This window comes from Hordeum vulgare, chromosome 4H, assembly GCF_904849725.1.
Source record: "Hordeum vulgare subsp. vulgare chromosome 4H, MorexV3_pseudomolecules_assembly, whole genome shotgun sequence".
In the NCBI taxonomy this organism is placed as follows: domain Eukaryota; kingdom Viridiplantae; phylum Streptophyta; class Magnoliopsida; order Poales; family Poaceae; genus Hordeum; species Hordeum vulgare.
Genome location: NC_058521.1, coordinates 486,415,069 through 486,433,613, shown reverse-complemented (window position 1 = coordinate 486,433,613; position 18,545 = coordinate 486,415,069). Strand labels below are relative to the sequence as shown.

Sequence of the window (18,545 nt, the reverse complement as noted above, 5' to 3'; positions counted from 1 at the left end):
TTGGACTTCTATAGGTATAGATTTTCACTCAAACCAAAAACATGCAAAAAATAGGAACTTACACTAAGCTCTAAATTAATAGGTTAGTCCAGCAAAATAATATAAAATTAAATAGAAATCATACAAAAGTTGATAATATAACATAATTTAACAATAAAAATTATAGATGCGTTTGGGATGTATCAATGTGTAAGTTTTATGCAAATTTATCCTTTTCATTTTAATTTTTTCTCCTTAAGGATAATACTAATGGAGTGCGTCATTTTTTCTTAGGAAATGTTATTTTTTGTTTTGTGTGTGAGTGTACACACAAATACTATACAACATGTCTTAAATTACAGATTGTGAATATTGCACAAATATACTTATTCTTTGCATATTACGAAAGGTGTAATTTCAGTGCAAAGTTCTATGCATTTTTATTTTTATTTTCTTCTTAAATGGTTTCAATCTCCCACAGAAAACTTCATTGTTTTGACTTATTTTTTATTTTATTTATTTAAGAGTAATAGCAATATAGTTCTACTATTGGATGTTTATTCCATCCATATCATAAAAATGCAATTTATGTGTAAATTGTGTGTGAAATTTGTCATTTTTTTTCTTAAAGGATAATACCAATGCCACTAATTCATTCTTCCCCAAAAACCTTCATTATTTTGATTTGTTTTAGTTTTTATGTTATTTCATTTCCTTTCCTTTTAAGATTACTACGAATGTCATTCCACTAATATATGTTTATTCTTTCATATTACAAAAAGCATGACTTATGCGTAAATTTTGTGCAAATATTTTCATTATTTTTTTATTTTTTATCTTCTTAAATGGTAATACCAATATTAGTTATTCATTACTTATTAGAAAACTTCTTTTCCGCTAAATTTCAGTATTATATGCTTATTCTTGCACACTATAAAAGGTGCAATTTTCACATAAATCATGTGCAAATTTTGTCATTGTTTACATTATTTTATTTCATATTAAATAATAAGATTCATATATTTTTCTTAGAAAACTTCGTTGTTTAAAGGGCATGGCAATCGATCGCGAGGCAGTGGCAGACCTAGAGAGTATTTTGAGTGGTGGCAAACTATTTGAATGGGGGCATTTTCATTAAAAAGTCAACGAATTTAAGCATATTTTTCAAAAACCACAAACAAATATTGCTGCAGTTTTAAATTTTGAGTGACTTCAATATAGGTCCGCCCCTGTCGCGAGGGAGGAGACATTAGCCAAAGAACCAAGTTACAAAGGAAAACACACGTACCAATACCACCAGTCCACTGCACATGACCGAAGATCGCAAATTTTCGTGTTTTGACATTTTTAATGAAGTAAATCGAGATTTGGCCCTTGTTTAAAAAATCATGATATGTCCCTTTTTTTACCGTCAAATCCCATGACGATAGGGTATAATAACCTATCGTCAAGGTTTGTGGCGGTAGGAATAGGGACCATGTCAGTACAGTGCATCCTACCGTCACAGATGCTGACGGTAGCATACGCAACCCTACCGTCAAGGTCCCTCATGATAGGATGCGTACACGAAAACTTAAAAAAGATTGCGGTAGGGTGTGCAACCCTACCACCAGATACTTTGACGATAGGTTATTATGCCCTATCATCATGTGGCCCGACGATAGAAAAAGTGTCCGATTCCGAAATTTTTATAAACCAGGGTTAGATCTTGATTTACTTAAGAAAAAGATCAAAACACGAAATTTAGCCATCGAAGACATCACACGCTACATAACTTATCGGGTATGGGCATATGGCAGGGCTCGACTCGTCTCGACGTCATGGTGTACCAAGTGGTCGATCGGATCCAGCAACAGAACGGGGGGCAGCCAATGTGCAGTGCCACTGCCATGCCATGCAGCCAAAACTTGAGGTCGCCCCCCCTGTTGACGATCGCCGGCAGTGATCGAGTGACGGACAAACTGGCACACACCCACTAACCTAACGAAAAAGAAGATGACGGGACAAGCAAAAGCGGGAAACGGCTATACACACTAGTGCTCCATGCACATGCCACGTACGGCTAGCCGCCGTACATGATGACGAAGCACGGGAGCACGGCCCGGGGGTTGAACACCAGCAGCTCGCCGTCGTCCTCCCCCCCTCGTCCGCCGCCGCCCGGCGGCACGGGCACCATGGAATCGTAGGCCACCTTGTCGCCATCGCCGTCGCCGTCGCCGCCGCGAACGACGCGTCCCGCCACGACGCGGCACACCAGCATGGCACGGCGCACCTGCAGGAACGCGAACTCGCGCTCCACCTCCTCCGGCAGCGACGCGTGCGCGGCCCACCCGGAGGAGTACGTGGCGATGCCGTCCACGTCCGCCTGCTTCCCGGCGAACCCGTGGCGGAGGATGGTGCAGGTGCAGCAGTAGGGGCTCCCGCACACGCCAGCGCCCAGGGAGCAGAGCATGGTGGCGCAGTGGAACCGCAGCCGCTCGTTGCCGTCCGCGATGCACCGCTCCTCCACCACCGCGCCGCTGGCGCCCGCGCAGCGGCGGGCGGCGCGGGCGCGGACCAGGTCCCGGTACTCCTCGAACCGAGAGAGCGCGCGCGGGTTGTGGTGGATCCTGAGGATGCGCCCGACGGCCGGGGGGTCGCCTGCGCCGGCGCCGGCGCCTGACGCGGGCAGCCCCCATCCGGCGAGGAAGATCATGCGGATGATGTTCATGCTGGAGTCGAGGTGGGTGAGCTCCGACAGGGAGTGCTTCATCGCCTGGTGGAGCTCCAGCTGCTGCGGCTTGCTCAGCACCTCGCCGCACACCTTGCAAGGGAACAGGTCCCCGCGGGCGGCGAACGACCTGGACAGCTGCCTGGTCGCCAGCGGCGAGCAGGGCACGAGCGGGGTGACGCTGAGCGACTGCGGCGACATCGGGGACAGGAACGGCGACGCGCACGGTGAAGACGGCGTGGACAGCAGCACCGACGTCTGACGCCGCGTCACGGACTGAGCGAGCGGCGACGACGACACGGTGGTCGTGACGGCCTCCTCCTCCTCCTCTCCGCCCGGAACAGCATTCCTGGGCCCGGCGGAAGAGAAGATGCGGTGTATGTAGCACCGGAGGCTGGTGGCGAGAGACGAGACGTGCCTGCCCCTGCGCCTGGCCCCGGCCCTCTCTTCAACACCGGTGGAGGACGACACGGCCGGGGAGAAGGCGAGCGGCGATATCTTCCTCCTCTTGCTGCTGCTGCCGCTGCTGGCAGCGCCGGCGTCGTCCTCCTCGTGCTGCTGCGAGGCAGGGCCTGGGGAGAAGCAGCAGCCGGCGTGGCCAATGTGGAGGAACATGACAAAGAAGAGCGACAGGAACCCGCGCAGCAGCGCGCTGCACCTAGCACCGCCCGCCATCCCCCGACCGCCGGCAGCTCAGGCTCCAAGGCGCGACGGGTCAGACCATGATCGCGGAACGCCAAGGAGAAGGCGATGCTCGGATGGGTTAGCGGGAGAAGGAGAGCCGGGGGCAGGACAAGGAGGCGAGGACGGGGGTGGAAAGGGTAGGGAAAAGCGTGGGGGCTTAAAAGAGAAGGTAACGTGGGCGCTGTGTGTGTGCCGTGTGCGTGGCTGTGTTGGCAAAGGACGGGAGGAAGGAGAAAGGCGATGGATCCGGGGACAGCAACAGGGTGTCTGTGCGGGTACGCGCGCGGACGAATCAGTTGATTACCTAGGATGCAGAATTGCAGATGCACCGCGGCTAAGCTGCGCAATTATGCATCACGTAAAGTGTACAGGTGCTGCATTGCACCGAGCTGGTACTAGTGAATTAGTGATGGTGCTTGCCCACTGTACTCTTCTCTTCCCAGCATAGCAGCCATGGGCCAGGCTCATGCGTCATTACAGCGGAGAGATGGGAGATAGCGATGCAGGAATCGCAGGGAGAGGATGGGCGAAGCGGACGTGCTACCGGTCGAAGATCAGCTCGAGCCCGATCAGATCAGATCAGATCAGGCGCGTCGGTGCACTGGACTCGACCGGAGATGTGCAGTGTAGGTTTCTTTCAAAAAAATGTGCAGTGTAGGTTCGTTCCGGGGGAGCTATCATTGTTCATAGGCCTGATCTGGGCTCCTGTCCCGGTGTCTCCTCTCTCTCCATCTCCATAATGCATCATCGCGCAGGATCCACGTCTCCTCTTCTCGCTCCACTGTTATTATTATTGCTCGTCTACAGGAGCCGAGCTTAGAAAAATACTCAATACACTACCCAACGGCAACGGGCTCGCTCGTCGCGGTCCAGCCCCTGCCGACTGCATGCCGCGCTGGAGCTAAACCCCAAACAAAGCAGACGGGGCAACAGACGGTACAGAGACGGAGTACAGAGGACGGGACAAGATACGGCCTGTTCCTCCTGCCTCGCTCCGGAACAAACGGCGAAACGTGCAGCGCCAGAACCTGGCCGTGCGGTGCGGTGCAGACCCCTCTGCCCCGCCGCGGCTCCATGTCCCCTCCATCACCGAACGAGGCTCTGCACGAACGACACAACCAGCTGGATTTTAGGCCGGGGAGATAAGATGTACGTACGTTACTGCCGGTTGCCACGCTCCTCGTGGCATAATGGCGGCTCCATGTGTGTGCTCCAGAGGCCTCAAACGCGGCCAGAGCAGATGGGAAGCCACGTCCAGGGTCGCATAATCATCTGCTTCCAGGTTCAGCGTGCTCGAGTGTATGGAATCCGAGACGATGCAACCTGCAAAGCAATGCGAACACCTCAACACCTGCGTCTAACACAAGAAACGAATGATGCCGGGCACAAAGACAGGCAGTCGGTCAGACAGACCGGAGGTCTTGAGATTCGGCGTCATCACGGTGTCCTGGTGGGGGCTACGAAGTACCGTTAACATGTACGTATACGTATTATAGTACTCTATAACTGGATGAGATTTTTGTTGAACAAGAGGAAAGAACACTTGAGCACATGCATGCAACAGTCCAAGGAGACCAATCGAGTGTGATCCCACGACCGGATCGACACAAAAGTTAGCAGGAAAACCAAGAATCCAAGGATTTTGTTTATCATCTTGAGAAACGCAGGAACTTGATAAATGAACAATTGTTCAATTCCAGCTCCAGGCATCCACCAAGATGATAAAGATCAAAGTGCATGACGGAATTAAGCACACTCCACACACACACAGGCCCACAACAACGCATATGCATATATATACCATCAAATAATTTATTTATTTTTTGAAACGAGACAAAAGACTTGTCATCTAGAAGGTTTTAGACAAAAAGTCACAAGCGGTAAAAGAAAAACTACTCTCGTGGCATTACAACAAAGTGCTTGGCACCCGTTAAAGTCCGAAGCAACACTTTTTGCTTGATCTTGTTAATGATGACCATCAAAGGAACCGCCATGTTGCGAAAGAGACAAGTGTTTTTCCTGGACCAAACTTCTCAGGAGATGAGCATCATCAAGGAGGCAAGGGCTTTGGAAGAGCGGAGACGAATCTGTAGGTTACCGTTCCACCAAGGACGATTCTAGGGGGGCTAACAAATTGATTTTTCTACTATAATAGTGATTGTTGTAGCCGAAAATTTTCATTTCATATGAACTTTGCCCCCTTCATGTACAGACTTGCCCCCCCCCCCATGCTTGCATGTTGGCTTCGTCCCTGCGTTCCACCATCCTTTCACGGAAGCCCTCATCGACCATGGAGCAGTAGAGATGTGATCCATTCCAAGCCACGTAAGAATGTCGTTCCAAATGTGCAAAGTGGAGCGGCATTGAAAAAGAAGGTGAGCCATGGACTCGTGAGCTTGCTTGCAAAGAGGGCACATGCCGCAGTTGGGCCAGCCACGTCGGATCAAGTGGTTGGAAGTCCAAATCCTATTTTGAAGAACGGGCCAAACAAAAATTTTGCACCTCGGGGAGCCCACACTTTCCACACTAACTGAACAAGATTAGAGGAGATGGGGCCTTTAAATTGAGCCTTATAGGCCGAGGAAGCTGAATACATCCCATCCTTAGTGAACTTTCAAATAATCAAGTCTTCCACATCATCAACAAGGACCATCGTTGATAATTTGTCCCATAGGTAAGCAAACTGCTAGATATGCGTGAGGGAGAGACCCTTGGTGCCGTCAATGTTCCTGATCTAGTGGTTGTTGGTCATGGCTTGTTGGACTGAGGAGTTCTTGCACGAAAGATCAGAGAATCCCAACGCGATGTTGCGGGGGTGTAAGCCATTAAGCCACGACGAGTTTCAAAATCGCGCAATCCGTCCATTTTCAACTGTGATTGTAGTGGCAGCCACAAAGAACTGGCAGTCATCCTCCGTACATGGTGTTCCCATGCCGATCCAGAGCTTGGTCTTGTCTTTCCACTCGAACCGTAACCATAGAAGCCGCAATGCATTAGCAAACTTATCCAGATTAAGCACACCTGACCCGCCCTTGTCCTTGGGTTTGCAGATGAGATCCCAGTTAACCTTACATTTTCTTTCAGAAACCTTGTCAGACCATCAGATAATTTATGATTCGAGGGTGGTGTGTTACACCAACCACACAAACCTATTGACAGTTCGAAACACTATATTTCAATCCTGCACAACTACTAAGGTCTACGTCAAAACTATACCTGGGCATATGTCGGGCTGGGTCGGGTTTGAGCCGGGCCAAAAAAAAAGCCCGATGCTGAAAATCCAGGCCCGAGACCAGCCCGACCCGACCGTCAGGCCTAATAAATTAGGCCCGAGCCCGAAAAAGCCCGTCACGACCTGATATGCCTGGCCCGACTGCAGTTGAAATCATGTTTTTCACAGTTCAAGACCGGCCCGACCGTTGGGCTCATTTTCCAGGCCCAAGCCCAACAAGATGGGACGATTAGGCCCGGCCGGCCAGGTATTTTTGGGCCAGGTCGGGTCGGGCTGCCCATTGCCAAGGACAGTCGAAACACAGAAGAACTTCCAGCTAATATAATGTGCTATGTGCAGGAGGTAAGTATACAAATTGGGAGTTGTAGATGAACAACAAAGATTAGCACTGAAGCAAACATTAGCATGCCACTGTATATTAACTTTTCATGTGGTGAAAATCAAAAATGACCTGACGAACATCCAATATATATCAAGGACTATCAAGGCATCTCCAGAGGGTAGGCGCTTAGGAAAAGAAAAATAATAAGGATTGTCTCGTAGGTTTGGACGCCGACTAAAATTAAACTCTTCTCATGGCTTATCCTTCAAGATAGAGTGTGGACGACGGATAGATTAGCCCGTAAGGGCTGGCCAAATTATGACCTTTGTGAGCTTTGCAAAAGAGAACCGAAATCTGCTACCCACCTCTTTTTTAAATGCTGCTACACCGTCAGGATTTGGAACTCGATCAATGATTGGCTGGGAATTTAATCACAGACCAATGCATGGGCAGACCTTCCGTCTGTTGAGAAGTGTTGGGATGCTGATGGACTCATCAACGGCACACACAAAAAGGCTTTAAAATCTCTGAATATGTTATCTCCTGGGCAATTTGGAATGAGAGGAATGCTAGGGTATTTCAAAACAAGGCATCTTCGCCTACCCACGTTGTTACATCCATTAAGGCAGAGGCACAATTATGGATAGGAGTTGGAGCTAAGTATCTCGGAAACATTATCCGAGGCTCCATTGTTGAGGATATCTCAGTTGGCTGGTGAGTAGAGGATTAATGGGCTAATCGGCAAGTTAATCGGCCATTTAATCCATTAATCGGATAATTTATCAGCTAATCGGTTACTCGGTGATCCTGCGAGTAGAGATTAATCGACAAGTTAACTGGTTAAATTCTTGAACAGGATTCCCAGGAGAGTAATCAATTTGTATCTTCTATTTGGCTTGTATGGCCATGTAACCGACAATTCGTACTCTCCTCTTTTTAACTAATGCGATGAGGCAAATCTTTTGCCTCTGTTTAAGAAAAATATATTTAGCGTCCGTATTGGAGTTTGTCTCTCCAACGCAAGCAACAATATATATGGGGGATAAACTTCGGTCCTCGTTGGATATGCAACCTATATGAGGATTTTAATTAAAAAAATAATTAGTTTCAAAGTATTTTTAGATTAAACTTGATTTTCTTTTGCACTAGTATATAAATTTTTAGAAAAAAAACCAACATTGACTTTTGGATAAAAAGACAAAAATTATTTGTTATTATAGTTCACTATTCACATCGTTTAAATCGAAAATTTGTCTTTTTTAAAAGAAGTCGAAGTGTAATTTTCTTTTGTGGAAATTTTCTCACAAGTGTTAGGAAAGCAACTTGTATTCCCATGAGGCCATAGGCCAGTATATATATATGTACAGGTTGTGGACTATATGCAGAAAACCCCTTATATATCGGGATAAATACAAAAGGGTACATGACTTATATTATAACTCTAACACCCCCCCCCCTCAAACTCATGGTGGATGAACAACAATGAGTTTGGAGAGATAAAAGTCATGTTGTGCTCTAGTCTAGGCCTTCGTCAGGAAATCCGCCAACTGTAACTCGGAAGGCACATACTGAAGAGCAATGACCTGATCCTGCACACCAGCGCGCACATAGAAAGCATCAATACCAATATGCTTGGTGAGCTCATGCTTCACAGGATCGCGCGCAATGCTAATAGCACTGTACTGTCAGATAAGAGCAGGGTCGGTGTAGTGATAGAAACACCAAAATCCTGAAGTAACCACCGTAACCAAGTCACCTCTGCCGTCAAAAGAGCCATCGCAGGCAACTCAGCCTCTGCACTCGAACGGGAAACTGCAATCGGTTTCTTCGTCTTCCAAGCAATGAGAGAACCACTAAGAAAAACATAGTAAGCAGAAAGTGAACGGCGATCTGAAGGATCACTAGCCCATGTAGCATCCGAATAGGCCTGAAGCTGTAAAGGACTGGAGCGAGGAAAGAATAGATGGTGAGAGATCGTGCCCCGAAGATATCGGAGAACACGAAGGAGATGACTATAGTGAACCGAGGTGGGAGCGGAGACGAACTGACTCAGAATATGAACCAGATAAGAGATATCCGGACGAGTGACAGCTAGATAGACAAGACTGCCAACAAGATGACGATAACGCGTCGGGTTAGGCAGAGGATCACCATCAGTAGCACGGAGGTGAACATTGAGCTCCATAGGAGTCTCAACAATGCGCTCGTCAGTAAGAGCAGCACGAGCAAGAAGATCCTGGATATACTTTTCCTGGGATATAAAAAAGCCATCAGAGGTAGAATAGACTTCAATCCCAAGAAAGTAGCGAAGAGGTCCAAGATCAGACATAAGAAACTGCTCACTAAGACGGGCCTTTACAAAGGCAATATACTCGGGGTCATCCCCAGTGATGATCATGTCATCAACATAGAGAAGAAGAAGAGTCCGACCACGAGGAGAAAGGTGAATAAACAATGCTGGATCATGAGCACTCGCTAAAAAACCAGCGGCAGTTACCACAGAGGCAAAACGCTCAAACCAGGCACGAGGGGCTTGCTTAAGGCCATAGAGAGAGCGACGAAGACGACATACCATGCCATCAGGAACAGAATACCCACGGGGTGGCTGCATGTACACCTCCTCACGCAGCTCACCATTAAGAAAGGCATTCTTAACATCAAGCTGAGATATAGACCAGTGGCGTGCAGAGGCCACGACAAGAAGTGTACGAACAGTGGTCATATGGGCCACAGGAGCAAAAGTCTCGTCATAATCACGACCATGCTCCTGCTGAAAACCACGAGCCACACGACGAGCTTTGTGACGCTCAAGAGAACCATCGGAGCGAGTCTTAACCTTGTAAATCCACTTACAAGTGATGGGACGGACTCCGGGAGGAAGGGAAACAAGATCCCATGTACCAGTGCGTTCAAGAGCACCAATCTCCTCTGTCATCACAAACTGTCATTTAGGATGAACAACAGCCTCGCGATAAGAAGTCGGCTCAAGAACAGTAGCACCAATGGTGGGAAATCCAAGGCGATCAACAGGAGGACGAGGGCGAGAACACAAGGCATAGGGAGGCTGAGATGAGGATGACGACACATCCGCAGAGGCATCCACATGACGTGAACGATGAGTGTAACACTGAGGAAAAGATGGAACAATGCAAGGGGGATCGCCAAGGTAGAATCGGGAGGTGAAGACGTAGAAGTCACCGGAGATGAAGGTGCAGAATCCGATGACATGCCAGGAGAGGAAAACGTGGGAGATGGTGGTAGCAAATCGACAAGAGGTGGAGAAGCAGAGAAAGCGGAACGAATAGGCAAAGGCTCGATGGGGGTGAGAAGTGTATCAAGAAAAGTGAGGAAAGAGATATCCTCCACTAAAAAGGTCGAGGAAGATGGGCATGGCAAGAAGGGACGAGACTCGTCAAAAGTCACATCCCGAGAGATACGCATCCGACGACCGATAGCCCTTATGCTCATCACTGTAGCCTAAGAAGACACACTCAACAGACTGAGCGGTTAGTTTGGTGCGTTCGCGCGGGGCAAGAAGAACATAGCAAACATAACCAAACAGGCGAAGCATCGAATAGTCGAGAGAACGATCAAAAAGACGCTCAAAAGGACGCTCAAAAGGAACACCACCCTGTAGAGCAGTAGAAGGTTGTAGATTGATGAGATAGGTGGAGGTGGAGACGGCCTCAGCCCAGAAATGAGGCGGGAGAGAGGCAGCAATCATCATTGCACGAGCCGTCTCAAGAAGGTGACGATGCTTGCGCTCAGCTACACCATTCTGAGCATGAGCACCAGGACAAGAGAACTGAGCAAGTGTACCCTGCTCAGCGAGAAATCCATGCAACATCTTGGAGATATACTCTCCAGTAGAGTCAGCACGGAACACACGGATAGACGTAGAGAACTGAGTGTGAACCATGGCAGCAAAACGCTTATAGATAGATAATACCTCACTACGAGAAGACATAAAATAGATCCACGTGTATCGAGAGAAATCATTTATAAAGATAATATAGTAGCGATGGCCTCCCTTCGATGAAAAGGGAGTTGGACCCCAAACATCCGAGTGGACAAGGTCAAAGGGACGTTGAGACACAGTCTCGCTATGAGGATAAGGTAACTGAACCTGTTTACCAAGCCGGCAACCCTGACAGTCTAAAGACACACCACCGGAGACGGATCCAAGAAGACCACGTCAAACTAAGGATGAGAGACGGGAGCCACATAAATGACCCAGACGATGATGCCACTCTTGAAAAGAGCTGGTAGACAAGGCAACAGAGGAGGAGAGACTGGCTGCGGTGGCAGCGGATGGAAGGTAAAGCCAGTCAAACTCTCAGAGACCCTGAGAGTCACGGCGCCGAGGGCCAACACCAAGAAGAGCACCAGTGTGACGGTCCAGAACTGAACATGAGTCAAAGTCAAGGATGACCCAACAATCAGAGTCAACAATCTGGCCACCAGAAAGGAGCTGCATAGTAAGCCGAGGAACATGAGCAACATCGGGAACATGAAAAGATGAAGTGCTAGTGCCTCGGCCAGTAACCAGGAGAGAAGTACCATCAGCAGTAAGAACATGAACAGGAGAATCAAGAGGCCGAGTGGATGACAGAGTGGATGAATGAGGAGTCATATGAAAAGATGCTCCAGTATCAAGAACCCTCGGAGATGTACCTGCGTCTGTAGAAGGTGGTCTCACAATGCCAGAAGAGTCCGTAGCAGAACCAACAGAACCTGTCGATGAAGAAGCAACAGATGGAGCTAGCAGACATTGAAATCGTCCAATCTCCTGCACAGTCAGGGGCGCAACTGAAGATGTCGATGTAGACACGCCCGACAACGGAGAGTCGAAGGCAAGCAGCAGGGCGCGAAGTCGCGCAATCTCGTCCTCGGTGAAGTACACAGCTGAAGTAGGCGGCGTAATGGCACAAGGAGAGAAGCAACCACCACCACATGTGGAAGCCGCTAAATATGGCGGTGTAGCATGTCCAGTATCGTCGGCAAAGACTGGTGGAGAAGACGAGGCCGTGTGCAGACAAGCACCAAGCGCCAAGGGAAGACGCGTGGATGAAGAACAGTCCATGGAGTCATAGGCACCAGGACAACCGGTGAAAGTCGCGAGAGGTGTCGGGGAAGAGCGACATGCACCGATGAAAGTCGCGAGAGGAGTCGGTGTAGAGCGACAATCACCATATGTAGAGCTTGCAGGAGCAACAGAAGAACTATCAGCACAGCCGTCAGGAGTCACGGGAAGCAAGGGACTGCAACGTTGCGTGCTGGTGTAGAACATTTTTTTTGGAACCGACGGGATTCAGCAGTAGATCAAGGGCCGGCAGAAAGATCCAGCGGGATCCAGCGGCTGGACCAGAAGGGACGGCGCGAGATCCAGCGGGATGCCCAGTCGGCGATGCGGGAGACAGGGGCGGTGTGGCGCGACCTGGAGAGTACGTACTCCACCGGGAGGAGATACGGGCGAATCCAGTCGGCGATGCGGGAGACGGGGGCGGTGTGGCGCGACCTGGAGGTACGACCGGGAGCAGAGACGGGCGAATCCGGCACGCGTGGAGGACGCGCTGGACCGGGAGCTTCGAGCGGGACGAGCTCGAGCGGGAGCGGTGAAGGGCGAATCCGGCGGCGCGTGGAGGACGCGCTGGACCGGGAGCTTCGAGCGGGACAAGCTCGAGCGGGAGCCGGGGATGAGGAGCTCGAGCGGGACGAGGAGATCGAGGCTGCCGGCTGCAGTCGGGGTGGACACACGAGTTGCAGCATGCAAAAATTAACCTAGCTCTAATACCATGTTAGGAAAGCAACTTGTATTCCCATGAAGCCATAGGCCAGTATATATACATGTACAGGTTGTGGACTATATGCAGAAAACCCCTTATATATCGAGATAAATACAAAAGGATACATGACTTATATTATAACTCTAACAACAAGTACAATGAAAGGTCAAGTTTATTTTAAAAATATTTTTTGTTTTTTGACTTTTTATTAAATTACTATTCTTTTGCATATACTCCCTTCGTTCCTAAATATAAGGTTTTTTAGAGGTTTTACTAGGTGACTACATACAGATGTATATAAACATACTTTAAATGTAGATTCATTCATTTTATTTCATATGTAGTCTCTTAGTGAAATCTCTTAAAAAACTTATATTTAGGATCGGAACGGAATAGGATGTATATACACTCAGGTTCTGAAAGTTTCCGTCCCAATATACATGCGCTGCACAATGTGAAAAGAGAATAGAAAAGTTTGCTAGCGCCTAGCGACAACCTTTGCTCCGATACTAGCAGATATTATGGGATCGAACGGGATTTCGCTGAAACGGACAGGAAACAGATCCTCAAACTGATCCAAGAATAACGAAAAACTAATAAGCTATCATGTGCATACAAGCTTGTAGTTTGAACCAAAACAACGACACTTATTTTCGAAGGGAGGGAACGGAGGGAGTATCGTTCTAAGCGCTATGATAAATTTTCTTGACACATCCACTCTGCCAACTAAACTGTGCCGACGTTCTAACAGAAATGTACTGTACACATATGCTGTCGCAAGTACTGTTTGGGTGCCGTGTTTAATATATTAAATGCAGCATTAAATGTTATCGAAAGCTGCCTTGTGGGTTCGGTGTACTTCAGTTGTGATGTTCAACAATTCATTTGCACCATAAAACATTCCAAAAATAAGCATCCTGACAAACACCATTACCCATACTTGAATTCTAGCAAGTCAATATGAAATTCAAAAGACTATGTAGACCGAGCATACTTGACCAACTGAAGATTGCAAGTCAGTGTCGAATTTGCACAACTTGAGAGCCTACTCTGGCAACAAAAGCAAAGGTGCAACTCACACAATGATATGATGAAGCTGAGTTTAAGATTTAAGAAGGAAGGGAAGACAGCTATTATGATGCTTAGTTGATGTTTTCCTTTCACAGTAATTAGTACTCCCTCCGATCCATATTACTTGTTTTGGATTTGTCTAGATACGGATGTATCATGTAACACAAATGTGTCTACCACATCCATATCTTAGACAAATCTAAGACACGTACTAATATGGAACGGAGGGAGTACTAGGGTAAGCCCTGACAAAGGCACGTTCTTGGAAAATGACAAAGTCCTTAAACACGGGCATGAAAAGATCCCAGAGTTTGAATCCAGCTTGTGATAAATATACCAACACCAAATGTTTAGGTACTCCCTCTGATCCAAATTAATTATCGCAGGTGTACTAAAGTTGTGACAATTAATTTGGATTGGAGGGGGTAGTACTTTTTTGTTCCAATGAATATCCCCAGTTTTCCCATCGCTATATTTCCAAATGATCTTTAATGTGCCCATTCTGTAACTAACTTCTAAGAGTGTCGTGAAAAATACTCCCTAAGGCCTTGTTTGGTACTGGTGTTTTGTAGGAGATTGGTGGGGATAATCCCCCAAGGGATTGGGTGAAACCCCAACCTTCACCCAATCCCCTCAAATCCCCATTTATCCCTAATACACTAGGTAGGGGTAGTGTATTGGGTACTAAGAAAAATGCACTATAATTTGGGGATTTGAGGAGAAATGTGGGGATAAAACATGTTAAATACACTAGAACCAAATGGTGTTATGGGATGTGTGGGGATTGAGGGGTTTGATCGGGATAATCCCCATAAATTTCCTAAAATACACTAGTACCAAACAAGGCCTAATGCTACAATTGGCTATATGGAAACGTAAAAGATAAGACAGTTCAATGGGAGTTCTGTGGGAAATTTGTTTGCCAGTAACATTGTCGATTTTGATTGCCTAACTAAGTGATCTCTCTAACTAATAACCATGATTCTCGCCAACTAGATACAGGAGGGCATGTTCTATACAATGATTATATAGATCGTTTGACTACAAGGTGGACCAAAATTGGTTACAATTTAGTACCATTAGCCTTCATCGCGTCCCAAGCTTAGTTTTGTAGGTTTGCACTGGAAAAGTAAATCACTTCTTCGTAAAAGAAAGGTAAATCACTTGGGCAGTGTTGTACTCCCTCTATACCTAAATAATTGTATTTATCCCCAACAACAATTATTGAGGAACAGAGGGAATAGAACAGAACAGATAATTGACAAAATAGACAAATACTACTGGTACTACTCAATAGATTTTTGCAAAGAAAGACCGGGTATTATCTCTGATCCAAAATGTAAGTCCTGTTGGTATTTTTAGCAGTCAAACATTTCCAAGTTATCTATAAAAAGAGTGTAACTAGCATCCAAAACATCAAATTATATTACTAGCTTGATACTGTGATATTGTCAAATCATCCAACGGAGCATGGAAGCCATCAACATGTTTTTACAGATAGTGGTTGTCTAAGTACCATCTCGAAGCAGTGTCAGTGTCCTAAAATACTTGCATTTTGGATAGGACGAGGTACATTGGAAGAGCGAATCAGTAATATTTGAAATCTGATATCAAGTTTCTGAGTTACGAACTTACAATTTCGCACAATGTATAATTTTGGAAGTCATGATCTACAAACTCTATAAGAGAAAGAGATGCAGAGATAATTTTGCTATCAGCAATATATAGTTCTTTTACCATTTTAAAAGATAAAATGGCACTGTAACTGATAAGTTGGCCTGAACCGATGATGCCCTGTCAGGACAATCACATAGTATGCTGAATCACAACATTGCACTATATTTAGGGTGCTGGGGACTTATTGGATAATGATATTGTAAATAAATAAATAAAAGCTCTCCGTGCTAAGGCTAAGGGGTTAGAAAAATATGCTTATGCCAGAGAGGGTTACTTCAGTCTAAGACATTTTGCTCACACTGAATGCATCTGTAGAGGCAAGAAAAGGTAATGTTACCACATCAAATTTTGGAAGTATGGAACACAAGAAGAGCCATATTCCCAGAACTGAATTTATGTCTCAACTGGACAAAGAGAACATGATCGTCATCCTGTATGCAAGGAAAAACTGCTATGCTAGAGAGATAGCACCAGCTAGCCGGGAACTCTCCCACACTTCCACAACTGGCATGTCTTCTCTGGTCACAAATAAGCGGTCTCCGCCACCTTCCATCATCTCTATCATTCCACGCTTAGAGTACTCTTCGGTATCCACATAGCTGCTTCTGAAGCTATTTTCATTAATTCCTTTTCTGTCAAGTGTCTCCTTTGCTCCCGTTTGCTCCAGCAAATTGCATGTGTCATTTCGTTGTTCTTCCAGTCTGGACCAAACCTCCAATCCATCCTTCCGGCTGACAAACACCTGGGACTTGTAGCAATGCAGAACACTGCCATGACCCCCTCCACTCCCCTTTGGTCCTGATGACATGTACACCCAAGGGTCGTTATCGAGGCGCCTCAGGTCTGCAACTCCAATATCTCCTGATTTTGAGCACACCTTGTAGAGCATCAGCTGCTTCACGTCCACATCTGCATCTGAAAATGGATCTCCAAATCTGCTGCTTCTTCCAGACCCCCCTGGCTCGCTGGTCTCCCAGACCACATTCCCAGATCGAATGTCCCACAGCCTCATGTACCCAGAATAGCCAAATGCCCCTGAGGACACTGATGAAGCAAACACCAGCCCAAGCTCCTGCAGGTGCACTAGTCGATCCGGCGAAGATGACTTGGCCGCACTCCCACTTTGCCGGCCAATCTCTTGTATGGGCTTCAGAGTTACGGGGTCGATCGCCAGGATGCAGTTCTCCCGGTGTGGGCACTCGAATGTAGCGAGGATCGGCGAATTTGTGTCGGCGGCATCAGCAGGAGGACGGGCGGCGATGGTGATGACCTTCGCTTTGAGGACGCGTAGGTCGGTCGGGTCCGACCATTCAACGGAGGCGACGTGCCAGCCTTCGAGGAGGTCGTACACATGGAGACCCGGGGAGGAGCTGGACCCGACGACGGCGAGGCTGGAGGGCAGCAGCCTGAGGGAGGTGGCGCGGTGGAGGTGGGTTCGGAAGGTGGTGAGATGGTCCAGCGCCGGGGAGTAGTAGGTGAGCTGGCCGGCGCCGTGGGCGAGGCAGAGGGAGCCGTCGTGGTGCGCGGCGATGGCGGTGGGGAAGGGCTCGGAGGCGGGGGACAGGGTGGACGCTAGGGACGCGGAGAAGCCGAGGAGGGGCGGAGGGGAGAGCGCGGCGAGGAGCTGGGCGTGGAGGCCGTAGAAGACGGCCTCGTCGAGGAGGACCCGGGCGGGGAAGGCCGGCGGGGAGGAGGGGGCGCGGATGGCGGAGAGGATCGCGGAGAGGAGCGCGGGGTCGCGGTCCACGAAAGTTGGGGTTGGGTAGGGGTCGAGATCGAGGGAGAGGGAGAGGGAGCTTGCCTCCAGGGCGAAGAGTTTGCCCCCCACGTTTAGCTGCTTCGCCTCGCCGCCCTTGCCGCCGCCTCCTCCTCCTCCTAGTCGGCCGGCGCCGGCGGCGCTAGTCTCCATGGATGCTGCAGCTCAGCACTCTCTCTTCTTTCTGGATGCGCTCTCGTCTGTCTGGCAGAAACCCACCTCTCTTGCTCCGGCTGCTGCGCTGTCCGACGAGCAGACGACTTTTCCATACTAGTGTACTCGATAACACGGGATTTTTTCTTTTAAAAGGACCTTCTCGCTAACGTGTATTTATTTATTTATTTTAGACAAACTCTGGTTTTTTTATTCAATCGTGATAATGTTTACAGGGACAAAATCAAGATCATTGGACTCACCTAACCAAACATAGCGGTCAGCCCCTAGGGATAAAGCATGCCTCGCAAGCTTGTGAGCTTCAAAATTCGAGCTCCTAGACTCGTGACTAGTATTACATGAATTAGAAAGAGATTGACGATGTATGATTTCATGTAGAATCACTTCGTAAACAGCCGGATCTATAACCACTTTGCAATCCTAAGTCACCTAAATTTTGTTCTCACAGAAATCATGTGCTAAGGAAAAAAGCTTCTCTAATTGCTAGTAATCCTAGCGTAGCTGGATTGTAGGAAACACCAATGTTGACGCCCCGAGGAAACTCCCATCCCCGCAAACAGCCCCAATAGCTCCGTAAGAGCCTCCTCTCCCTACAACAGTGTCCACATTGATTTTCACAAGACGTGGTGGCGGAGCAATCCAGCGCGCCAGCCTCTCCGAGGTTGTAGACTGCGGTAGTTCTAGAGTTGGTTTGATGTATCTCAGTTCATTCAGATATGACTGCACGAAGCTATTGATCGATGCTGGGCTCTGGTATATATTTTCATAAATTGCTTTGCGCCGAGCTCCCCATAAGGCCCACAGGGTAACCACGAAAGTGATGAACTCATCTGCAGATAACTTCTCATGCATGATAAAGAGTCATCTCTTAGCATCATGTAGGATCCGGAGTATGTCGAGAGGGGGGCGATTAGACTACTTGACCAAATAAAAACTTGGCCTTTTCTCAATTTTAGTTGTGGGCCGGTTTTAGCAATTATAACAAGTCAAGTTCAGCCTACATATGCACATCTAAGAGTATAGCAGCGGAAAGTAAATACATGCAAATGTAATGCAGAGGGAAGGGTAGGAAGATCAAACGCAAAGATTGGCACGGCGATTTTTGGCGTGGTTCCGATAGGTGGTGCTATCGTACGTCCACGCTAGTGGAGACT

General features: G+C 47.8%; 2 protein-coding genes across 2 annotated transcripts; both read right to left on the bottom strand.

Annotated features, from left to right (window-relative positions):
• Window positions 1-1,664: 1,664 nt before the first annotated feature.
• On the bottom strand, window positions 1,665-3,794 carry LOC123449078. The gene has a single exon (XM_045126164.1). It carries the CDS (start codon window positions 3,362-3,364, stop codon window positions 2,042-2,044), a length of 1,323 nt encoding a protein of 440 aa, XP_044982099.1. The 5' UTR covers window positions 3,365-3,794; the 3' UTR covers window positions 1,665-2,041.
• An 11,979-nt stretch (window positions 3,795-15,773) lies between these two features.
• Window positions 15,774-17,478, bottom strand: LOC123449077 (protein ENDOPLASMIC RETICULUM-ARRESTED PEN3). Its single transcript, XM_045126163.1, has one exon. It carries the CDS (start codon window positions 17,368-17,370, stop codon window positions 15,913-15,915), a length of 1,458 nt encoding a protein of 485 aa, XP_044982098.1. The 5' UTR covers window positions 17,371-17,478; the 3' UTR covers window positions 15,774-15,912.
• Window positions 17,479-18,545: the final 1,067 nt, after the last annotated feature.